Source organism: Pinus tabuliformis, chromosome 3_2, assembly GCF_031772625.1.
Source record: "Pinus tabuliformis cultivar Carrire ecotype Pingquan chromosome 3_2, CPIR1, whole genome shotgun sequence".
Classification (NCBI taxonomy): domain Eukaryota; kingdom Viridiplantae; phylum Streptophyta; class Pinopsida; order Pinales; family Pinaceae; genus Pinus; species Pinus tabuliformis.
Window position 1 is genome coordinate 956,298,297 of NC_142302.1, and position 12,125 is coordinate 956,310,421.

The 12,125-nt window shown below is 41.4% G+C and overlaps 1 protein-coding gene across 1 annotated transcript; it reads right to left on the reverse strand.

Annotated features, from left to right (window-relative positions):
• Positions 1-3,159: 3,159 nt before the first annotated feature.
• LOC149183818 (uncharacterized) lies at positions 3,160-7,476 on the reverse strand. The gene is made up of 2 exons (XM_089415099.1): positions 6,571-7,476; positions 3,160-6,384 (listed from the first exon to the last, which is right to left on the reverse strand). Exons 1-2 carry the CDS (start codon positions 7,474-7,476, stop codon positions 3,160-3,162), a joined length of 4,131 nt encoding a protein of 1,376 aa, XP_089271225.1.
• Positions 7,477-12,125: the final 4,649 nt, after the last annotated feature.

Sequence of the window (12,125 nt, forward strand, 5' to 3'; positions counted from 1 at the left end):
TGGGTTGTTAAAACCTGGAGCTAAAAAACGTCAATGTTAAATTATTAATTTTAATTTATTATTTTATTTTATTTTTATTTTACTAAGTCAAAAATTTTACGTAACATAACAATGCATTACAACAATTTTGCGTGTTGACTTAATAATTTGCTATATAGAAAATCAAAATTTCCATTATTAATTATAGAAAAATTATTTTAAAATTACTTACTATTTTAGAGAAAAATCAAAATTTTTTGTTACTCCATAAAATATTCAATTATATATATATATATATATATATATAATAATTAAATGTCATAAAATTTAAAAGTACACTAAATGTTAAAAATGTGAAATACTAGTAAATAGTCATGAAATTTAACAACAACATAAAACATTCTTAAATTTTAAATACAATTAATTACAAATCTAAAAATATGAAATCATCTCCTTGTCTCGTGCACACTGTACATGGTGGAAATGTTACAAATTGATTGTTTTCGGGCTTCCCTCCATGCCATCGTTAAAGTGATGGTGAAATGTTACAAATTGATTGTTTTCGGGCTTCCCTCCATGCCATCGTTAAAGTTCATATATCGTGTCCTTCAATGTTGTTAGAATTTAATATTTTATATAATTATTTTATTTATTAATTCTCAATGTTAAAAATCATAATAATTTATTTATAATTAAAAGTTTGATATAATTTTTTTTATTTAATTAACAAAAGCGACTGTTATTAATTAGAAAGTAAGATTGGGTGATGGTTACAGTTCAACTCATAATTATATTTATTTAAAACTGTTTCGTTTAGACTCTAAGTTATCACAACAATAATTATCAAGACATTAAACATTAGTATCACTATTATAGATTTGAATATAGATAGAAAAGATAATAATGGTTTGTAATACTTTTTGAGAAAATTTACTACGTGACTTTTATTTATTTGCTGGTTGAAAAATTAAAAGACATGTGAGGAAGTATGTTAATATAAATATTAGTTTTAATAATCAAAAAAGAAAATATTTTTGGATATATTAATCCTCTCAAAAATATGTTAATGGCTAACATGGAAAATTAAACCTAAAATGTCACTACAACAGTTGAAGTCAAGCATGCCTAGAGGGGTATAAACAAAAAGGAAGAAAATCTTCCTTCCCCTTGATGATTTCTCTTTATCTTTTGTAGGGAGTGGGAGAGGACAAAGAGAAAAAAAACAGAGAGAAGGAAACCACTAATAAATGGAGATGATTGGAGAAAAGTGTCATCAATTATGGGAGATAAAGAGAATTGTGCTTAAAAGAAATTACCAGTGAGAGAGAAAGATTGATCGAACCTAGAAATTAGGAGGACTTTGCTAAGGGTTTAGTGGGTGAATCCTGATAAATATTTCTACATATTTTTCATATTTCTACATATTTTTCTTCAGAGATAAGGTTGGAGCTGGAGGGGAACTGATAGAGAGGTGTATCAACACTAGGAGCATTATGGAAGCCTTTATCCTATTATGAAAATGATAGATAAGTTTAACATTAATTAACTAGTAAGTGAAAGAAATGTAGAAATAGAGACATGCATTAGATAGATTCTATGTAAGTTAATGGACTAAAAAAATAAACTGTTATTTGAGTATTTTATTTATTGATGTATCTAAGTATTTTTTTTTTTCTCCGTAAAAACTAGCTAAGTCATGTATTATATTTACAAGTAAAAATTACAGACAGTAAGACATGTCTTCCAGGGCCTGTGGTAGCACCCTGGGGACCTTGACCAAAATTCTGAAAGCTCCCTCGCTGGGGTAGCTTCACCAAAACCATTCAGACATTGCCATGACACCAAAAGCTCCCACGCAGGGGCAGCATCGGATCGATTTTCCAAAACAGTTCCAGAAACTATCAGACTCCCAGAGGAGCAACAAAGAGTAGACCCAACACATTCTTGCCCACGCAGGGGCGAACTACCAAAAGAGACTGACTCAAAGACCAGACCGAAGTGAGCATGACAGAGGCGCTCATATCATCTATCAACTTAGACCATTTGAAATTAACACTAGACCAGAGACTAAACAAAATTACACTCGGCGATGGAAATAACAAGAGAAGAGTACCCGCGGCTGCGCTAATCCTGGCGATGGGCTGAAGGTGGACGTAGGGACGCGAAATAGGCATCTGCCTCTGCAGCAAGGCTTTTGTCCTCAACCACGTACGCCCAGCCATCACCCTCTGCTCGTCCCTCCCACATCTTACTCCATAACTCTTCGTCGACACCTGGAGGGGGTGGCCCCACTGGAGGAAAGGTGTCTTGCGTGCCTTGGTCTTCCATTCTTCCAGCTTCATACGCTGGAGGCACCATTGCTGAGCTCTGCTCCGCCGCTTCTTGTTCTCCTTTGTCAATTTCCTTGCCCTTTCCTTCCGGTTGCTTCTCCTGCAGGCTCTGAGGGGGGTTCTCCCCATTGCCTTCCAGAATTTTTGTGAACATAACTGATATGTGGGCACTAAGCCCTGGGTTGTCCGCAGAGCCTTGCAGCTTGAATACCACTGAACCAAAGGAGGGAAGCTCTGGTTTTCCTTCATTAGCACTCCCAACCTCCAAGAAATGACTAATGGGGAGTGGGGTTGCCCTGGTTCTCCTGTGGCAATAACAGCAGCAGCAGTGGTGATGCTCATCCACTGCAGGGGCCCGTGATGAGGAACCTCTTGCTGGACCTCTCCTGCATGGCTGTCGTTGTCGAATTTTGACCATGGTGAGTCCGCTTCTTCTTCTGTATGCTTGCAGGTAAGTTTGGAATCGATGGCAGAACCAATTGCTTTCCAAATCTCCCTCTGGTACCAAATCTTCACTCTGAAATCCTCCCCTTGGTGGCAGATTGAACCATTTCCAGGACTGGTGTTGCAATTGTGCCAATTGCCAACATCTGCTCGACCAGCAACCAGAGTGGCAATGGCAATGGCAATGGCCACGGGCATCCAAGTCTCTGGGTGATAGAAACTGCCACCGCCGAGGCCCTCTGTAATTCCGCCTTTCCCAGCTCTTCTCAAACAATAATTCTTTGCCCGCTCCATCGTGCTTGTAAAACACTGCCTCATTCCCTCGATACAGGCGCGCCTTAAATTCCTTCTGCAATTCCATCTACCATATTCCCTCGCCATTAACTGCATTAACGCAGCAGGGGGTTCATTTATCAGTTGACGGCCTTCCCATGGTGGCCGTGGTGTTAACACGGGGCAGCCCATGCGTGGCATGTGGCTCGCCCGTCCTACCCTTTCCGCCACCCGCATCCGGGGCCTCATTGTCCCTGTGGATGAGACTCTCACATTCCTGTTTTCGTTGATTGTTTGGAATGATGTTCAGGTGTCCCTCAAGGAAGGGCTGATCTGAGTCAACTCCTATGTTGGCAAGAAGATCAGCTACCTTATTACCTTCTCTTTTAGTGTGATGGAAAGAGATGGCATTGTAGTAGCCAATTTCCTCAGCCATGCTGCTGAGTCTGGCCTCAAGTCTCCAACTATTGGCTATTTTCCTGGCATGCGATCCATTCTGAATTCGAATGGCCATGTTTATGAGAATTTGGGAGTCTCCTTCCACAATTAATGGTTGAAGATTATGTCTCCTTGCTGTGAGTAGTCCTTGCCACATGCCCTCCAGCTCTGCTGAGTTGTTGGTGTCCCAGCCTAAGTTGCCAAAGTAGATCTGTTGCAGAGTTCCTTGGTGATCTCTGATGATTCCTCCAAATCCTGCAGGGCCAGGATTGCCCTTAGATGCTCCGTCAAAGTTGAGCTTGTATGAATGTATAGGTGGGGCTTCCCAGCTTTCCTTCTCTTTGCTATGGCAATTGGCTGCCTGCTGTGTAGTTGGCCCTTGTGGCATTTGCAGTCCCCAGTTTGTTAGAATGTTTTTCTCATTGTCTGCAGTGGGGAGATCTTGTTGGGTCCAAGTCTTCAGTAGCATGGTTTCTTGGATGTTGGCATGCATCCTGTTCCATATGTCCTCCTTATTCGAGCTGAGGTTTTTGAATATGCGCCTATTCCTTTCCTTCCATATATTCCATAGAAGAATGCCTGGAATTATGTTCCACAGGTGGTTGAGCAGTCCACTGTTGTAAGGGCTTTTTGGCCATTGCCGTATGGTGTTTATTATGCCTCCCATTTCTCTGCATCGCCTTTGACTTCTGAATTCTACCTTCTCCCACAGTTGAGTAGCTAGCGGACATGAGTCCAGAAGATGCTGCAAGGTTTCTTCACTCTGAAAGCAGTTGTGGCAAACCGAGGGTCCATGGAAGTTGCGTTTCTGCAATTTGTCCCATGTAAGAATCTTTTTATGCCCCACCATCCAAAGAAAGTGAGTGATTTTGGGCCATGTTTTGAAGCTCCAAATTCTAGCCCAGAGAGGATCCGGAATGATGGGGGGGTCTTCTAAAAGATTGTAAGCTTCAGAAGTGGAGTAAGAGCCCTTGGGAAGATAGCCCCATCTGAGAATGTCCTCATTGATGTTGTGCCTGATTCTCCTTTTTGCCAATTCAGTGTCAAGGGCTGCTGCTTCCTGCGTACTGTTGGTGTTGAATATTTGATTGCTAGAAAGCCATTTCCTGAAGCCCGTTCCCGATTCCGGATTCCAGTATTGGTGAACTTTGGCTTGCTGCTGCTCTTGCCTACCTGGGATAATGGCCGTCGGTAGAACATTGGATAGTTTAGGTAGTTGGTTCCATGCATCGTGCCAAAATCTGGCATGTTGACCGTTCCTTATTTCCCAGAAGCTATGTTTCTGAATCAACTTGTGATGCTGTTTGGCCGCATTCCAAATGAGTGAACCTGTGCTTGTGGGCGTGAATCTAATAAGCTCTGCTTGTGGCATGTTGTTGGTGTATTTGGCGATCCAAATTTTGGCCCATGGTTTATCCGGATTTGTTAACCATTGCCACCAAATTTTGGCGGTCATGATAATATTGCTGTGCTCAGGGTCTCGGAGACCAATACCACCTTTATGCTTGGGTTTGCAGGTGGTGTCCCATTTTACAAGCGCCCATTTGCGGTTGGTAGCTGAACTTCCCCAAAGAAAATTGCGCTGCAGATTTCTCAGTCTTCTCAAGACCCATTTTGGAGCGGCTAGGATGGAAAACAAATAGAGGGGCATGGCTTGAAGGATGGATTTAAGGAGCACAGCTCTACTTGCTAAATTGAGGGAGCGGTGCGTCCATAGGTTAAGTTTGAATTCCAGTTTCTCAATGAGTCTTCTCCAAGCTGGTTGCTTTATGGCAGAGGCTGTGAGAGGCGCTCCCAGGTAAGTGGAGGGGAGAGAAGCAGTTTGAAAACCCAGTATGCGGGAGACAGCACGTTTTACAGAGGGAGGGGTGTGGAAGAAGAAAATGTGGGATTTGGTGTTATTGATTTGGGTTCCTGAAGCTCTAGAGAAGTCGTTGAGCAGAGATTTCAGACATGAGGCTTCCTGAGCAGAGGGATAGCCATACAGCATGGTGTCATCCACGAATTGCTGATGGGAGGAGGCAGGGGAGTTGTGGATTGAGATGCCCCGAAGTTGATTGGCTTGCCGAGCCTGCTTGATGTGCCGTCCTAGGCCCTCCGCCATTATCACAAATAAGAAGGGGGATAAGGGATCCCCTTGCCTAATGCCCCTGGATGGTTTGAAGGGGCGAGAGGGCAACCCATTGACAAGAATAGAGAAGTGGGAGGAGGAAATGAGGCTCATTATCCATCTTACCCAAGTGGCACAGAAGCCAAAGGCTCTCAGCATGTTCTGAATATAGGCCCAGCTGAGTTTGTCGAATGCCTTGGATAAGTCAAGCTTGAGTAACATGCCCGCTTTTTTGGAGAGCTTGAGCGAGTGAATGATCTCATGGGAGAGTATTATACCATCCATAATCTGTCTGCCCTCCACATAGCCAGATTGCTCGGGAGAGATGATCTGAGGGAGAAGGGGCTTGAGTCTGTTGGCTATGACTTTGGTAATGACTTTGTAGAGAACATTGCATAGAGCTATGGGCCTGAATTTGTCAGGGGTGGTGGAGTTCTCTTCTTTGGGAATGAGGGTGATAAAGGTGGAGTTTAGAGAGGGCAGCATCCAACGAAGGGCCCTAGATTCCTCTACTATTTGCCAAATCTCTACCTTAATCATATCCCAGAAAGCATGAAAAAAATCAGTGGTAAAGCCATCAGGGCCAGGAGCCTTACCTTCTTTAAGCTGCGCCATTGCTTCATCCACCTCTTGGCTGAGAATCGGGCTCATGAGCAGATCGTTTTGCTCCTCCGTTATTATCCTGGGAATGTTGCTTGTGATTTTTTCGATAGCTGCCTTCCGATCCATTGTCTGTTCTTGGTGAACTTGTTTGAAGTGATTGAGGAGGGTTTCCTCTATTTTCTCATGCTCCTCCTCTTTACCTCCCTCCTGATTTTGGATGAATGAGATCTTGTTGTGCATTCTTCGTTGCACTGTTGTGTTATGAAAGAATTTGGTGTTGCGCTCCCCTTCTTTAAGCCATCTAATCCTCGATTTCTGTCTCCAATAAATTTCTTCTTGCTTCCTTCTTTCTTCAAGTTGATTGTAGATATGCTTTTCTTTTTCCAGGGTTGCCTCTGTATGCCCTGAATTGATGACTGTCTGGTGGAGTAGTTTGAGCTCCTGATTGAGTTGCTGTTGGGCTTCAAAAATGTTCCCAAAGGTCTCCTTATTCCATTGTTTAAGGTGGCTCTTCAGGTACCTTAATTTCTCTTGGAGTTGGAACATTTTGGTACCTTCTGGAGGAACAAAGGAGGCCCAAATAGTTTTGACGAAGTCCTTGAATGCCGGGTGGGTTAACCAGAATCTTTCAAATCGAAATGGCTTCCTGGTACTGTTCCCCGGTCGTTGCCATTGCAGGGCTATTGGCCAGTGATCCGACCCTGAGTGAGCCAGAATCTCCGCATTGAAATCGCCCCCGATGTGCACTGCATTGTCCGAAATCAGAAATCGGTCCAGCTTGGAGGCAATCTGATGTTTCCCCTTTCTGTGATTGCTCCATGTGTAGATTCCATTGCAGAAGGGCATGTCAATGAGTGAGGCGTTTAGGATGAAATCCTTGAAGTGTTCCACTTCAGGTTCCAATCTGGTTCTTCCCCCTGTTTTGTCCTCGATCTTGGTGATCATATTGAAATCCCCCGCCACAATCCAGAGAGGGTGCTGTCTGTTGATGCTCAGGGCCTCGATAGTGTCGAGGAGCACTTTTTTACTGCCCCCATCCTGTGGGAAATAGACATTGGATAGGTTCCCATGAACCTTTGTGCCTACAATGTGAAAGGCAGCTTGTATGAGATGATGGGAGGCATGGAAATCAGTGAGTGCTATAGCTTGAGTGTTCCAGGCTATGGCGAGCCCTCCCGAAGCTCCAGTAGCATCCACAGCCACTGAGTGGCAGCCCGGCCAGGCCTTTGAGAGTATTCGACCCAGAGTGGCGCTGTTGCATTTAGTTTCTTGGAAGAAGCATATGTGCGGTTTCTCCATCTTGATCATGTTTTTGAGCATTCTATATTTTGCAGGGCCGTTGAGCCCTCTAAGATTCCAAGAGATGAGCTTCATTGATAACTGAGTTGAGAGGGGCTGAAGTATTTCGTAAGCTTCGCATAGTGGCCTGAATCCACTAGGACTTTGCCAACCTCTATTGTTCTTTGAAGAACTGTTTTCCTTCCTCTTTTTTTGAAATCTTTGGGGCGCAGTCTCCCATCCCAGGTGCTTCCCGCTTGAATTCCTAGCTGATGTTGTTGGTAGGCTTTGGAGATGACCATTTCCAACTTTTCTAGATCTGTTTCAGCGATGGATTCATACGCTTCTTTCCTGCATGCCAACTCTAGCTCATTGATATCCAGTCCATGAAGGTCTACATTTTCAGCTTCTTCCTCCATTATTTCAACAACATTGGTGTCTTCCTGTGTGGTCTCTGAAGTCTGAGCGGGCTTCAATCTCCCATCTATCTCCATGTTCTTGGGGGTATTCATCGGGTCCTCCTGATTCCTGGTTAGAATGGTTGGAATTATAATAGGGGATTTCGAGTTGGGAGGGGGGCTGGAGGGGGGGGGGCGGCTTGAGGAGGATGGGAGATCGGTTTTGCTGGGGTTTTCCAGGGGCTGGTCTTCCGGAATGTCGTTGAGGGTCTCAAAACTGTTCTTGGACGCTTGATCTTTGTGGTTATTCTGCTGAGACTTTTGCCCATTGGCATTTTTCCTGTGCGAGCGCCTTCTGCTTGTTACTTTGGTGAACCCGTCTTGATTAGGCTTGGCCGAGGGGTTCTGAGACAGATCTGGGACATTTAGAGGACAATCCCTGAATAAGTGCCCAAGAGCATGGCATCTTCTACACCGGAAGGGCACATGCTCATAATCCAAGGGCTGGATCCATTCTTCATCCCAGTGGGAGAGTGTTATCGACTCTGGTAGCGCTTCATTCAACCTTATGAAGACACATATGCGAGCATATGATATGAATCTGCGTGTTTTGGTTTCTTCAGCCGTCCTGATGTATTCTCCCACGCCATTTCCAATTCTCCTGAGTGAGTCTTCGTCCCAGTATTCATCAGGGAGTCCATACAATCGAATCCATACTGGTGCCCAGGTTAGGTCTTCCTTATCTGGGTTGAATCTGGGTTTCCAGTCTCGCATGTACAGACCCGCTGCATTGAAGAAGTGTGGGCCTGTTCCTAGCACTCTGAGTTTGTCTTCAACGCAGTAGAAGATGACTGTAAAAAAGCCCTTCGGTCCTAGTTGAAGCAGGACATCCCCCTTCGGTTTCCATTTGGCAGCTATCCAACCATAGAGGGCTCTTTCCGTAGGCCAGAAGCCTATAAATTTCCCTATGATGGCATGCTCTTTCATGAACTCTATTCTGGCATTTATCAGGTGACCTTGTAGTTCGATTCTGGGTCTTTCTGCAGCTACAGGTTTGCAGGTGGCTGAGGTGACTTTTGGCGCCTCCTCCTTGTCTTTTTTCCCTTTGTCCTGTGGTCCGTTGTCCTGGCCTTGCGGATCTTCCGATTTGTTGTTCTCTTGCTGTGTTGAGCCGTCACTATTCAGGATCTCCCTGCTGATCGATCCGAACAGGAGGTCATTGTCCTTCTCCTGCTGCATTGGGGAGGGCCCTGTCGCCCCCCCCTGCGGTGCTTCCATGGCGCCTGACTGGCGCAGTACTGATGCTCTGTTTTCTCAGAGCTTAGATTAGGTAAGGTTTGCAGGAAACTCCGTCGTCTGGTAGCGCCGTCACGGGTTGCAGAGGAACCCTAATCGCCTTGCAGAGCTCAGGATGTGCTTGAATGTTCAAACTAAAAAAAAAAATAAAAAAAAAAAATCTTGATGTATCTAAGTATTAATAATCACAAAACATAGTTTTAATTTGGGTAAGTTTGCTCTTGTAGGTGCAAGAATGTATATGCATAGAGGCATTGGATCAAAGGTGTTTTTAACCCTAATAATGGGTAATCCACTTATGATTTCATCAGTTAACGAAAAGAAGAAAAAGAAAGAATTGTACAGGTAAAAGAATGATAATATTTTCGAACTGAAGATAGAGTGAGGGGACATAAAAAAAGCTTGTATAAATAGAATTATGTTAAGAGTTGGAGTTCAAATATGAAAAATAGATTTTCAGAAATATATAGATAAAAGGAATCCTAGGGTATATTTATGTATAAGTACGCATGTACATGTCAGTATGTATAAATGTTTGAAGGAAATATTAATAGGGATAGGATTTGGGCTTGGACATAGGTTAGACATATAGACATGTAGAGAACAAGTGATATCTTCTCAAACTAACATCATCATTCGAGTGGGTTAGGGCTCAGAGACTAAAGAGCAGTCCCAAATACAAGGGTCCACCAGGCCTCTAGCTTAAATATTTAAATACATATTTCTGTAAAGGAATATTACAAATTTTCACATACAAACATTGCATACTGAATCTGAAAATGTATAAATGCATATAAGAATTATCTAGTGCAAAATACATTAAAAAAATAGAAGAAGCATACATAATTGATATTACATAATAGAATTCAGAAAATAGAACTAAAACAATAGGTTCATGTAGGAACTATTCATGATATGCATGAGTGTAAACATGACCAAAACAATATTCAAAAGAAGAACATAAGCAATAAACCACATATATGTTTATGCATAAGTATATTATAGGTATAGGTGATGAACAAAATGATACTAGGGTTGTCCCACAAGAACCAACCATAGTTGAATCATCAAAACTTAGCAGATATATGGGTATTAATGTTTTTAGTGATACACAAGAACCAACCATAGGGGAAGGTGATGTGACATAAATGCTTATATGAATGAGAAAATTGATGTTGTGGTTATGACACTGAGGCCATCCATATAAAAAATAATGAATGTTGAGGATGCTATGAGTGATGAATGGGGAAGCCTAATGTGAATAAGGTCATGAGAAGTTGAAAGAAATCCTTTGTGTTAGTTAGAGAAGAAGCAAGGTTGAAGAAAGAGAAATAGAGATCGAAATAGTTAATTATGGTATTAAAAATTCAAATGAAAATCGTGAAATTGAATACCTTGGGTGAAAAAATAAAAATAAAGAAGAGACCCCATTTTGTAGGAAGAAAGTCATAGGCTACAGTATACAAGGATAAATTTACACAAATGGAAGGGATGGAAACCTCTATCCATGATTCTTCTTCCTTTATAATGTTATAAGAGGAATGTGATAAGTGGAAGGCTCTTGCTATATCCCATCAGGAGAACAAAATTCTTTCGGAAAAGCGACAATAAATTGTCAGTGAATTTTAAAGAAGAAAAGAAGATTCTCTAACCTTTTATAAGTGAAGCAAATACAATGGGAAGAAGACAATACAAAGTTGTAGAATACACAAGTGAAAGTGGAGGGTTTGAAAGATGAGAAGAAAAATATAAGATCACTCATTTAGGAATTATTGGGCTTTCGACCATCATAACTAGTGTATGTTTAATTCCTACAAGAACAAATTATTTCCTTCAAAATTATTGCTATTATTGAAGACAAACCTCATTAAGTCTTGTGTGAAAATTCCTTTTGAATATACTTTTATGAAGTCAATACTACCACTCAACATCCCATATTTGAATTATATATAAATGATTTTATTCTTCCTTTAGAGAGGAAATTCAATCCTACACCTTACATAGGATATCTTTAACTATGAGATTTTGAATCTCATATTGTACATTAGGTTTAAATTTAGTATAGACGAAGAGGACATGGAACATGCCCAGGCTGCTTGTGAACTCAGAATCGAGGCAAAACCATGCAACATAGACACGTGTATTTAGAACCATAATTTTATTTCTAGGAGATCTCAACTTACAAGTATAGTTGTGAGACTTCAAGAACAAATGATAGATAGATGTGTGAAATTTATTGATCACATAGCCACTAATGCTTTGTAAGGTTCTAATAAGAGATGGGGATTGTCCACATTTCCTATCAGGACTAGATAATGTTTTTGGTATTTGAATCATCTCATAGCCATAGGGAACTTGAATAGTTACATGCTATGCATAGAGCAAAAGAGATCCCACTAGATAGGTTTGAAGTTTTGTTTTCCTTTGATTTGGCGACCCTTGTAGATATAAGAAAATGTATGAGTTAACAAAAGTTGAGTGGTTTTGGGTAGCAAAAGTCGAAATGGTAATTGGGTTTAGGGAATTTAGGGAGGATACAATGGAAATTTGTCAACTTAGCACTCTGCATGAAACATATTCATGTGAAAATAAGGACCCTGAATAAAATTATTTGCATCAGGCCATGCAACAAAGTAAGTTGGTTGGAGACCTTGAGCCCTCAAATTGGCCTTCTTTTAATTCCTTTTCCTAACTAGAAACTACCTTAGTTGCTCCATGTTGCCCCTTTTTCTGATAACATTAGGTTCATAAATATGTTTTGATTAAGGAATGGAAATGTTTATAAATCATGTTATTCCAATAATAATATAGATTTTTAAGTATTCTCTACCTGGATTTTTGTTTCTCATGTGTTGGTTTGGAGAAAGTATGTGTGATTGGCTGCATATACTTGAAGGACACAAATAATTACTTGAATTTATGATATGCTATTACACCGAGTGTCGTTAATTGCAAGTGCATGACATATCACTTCAA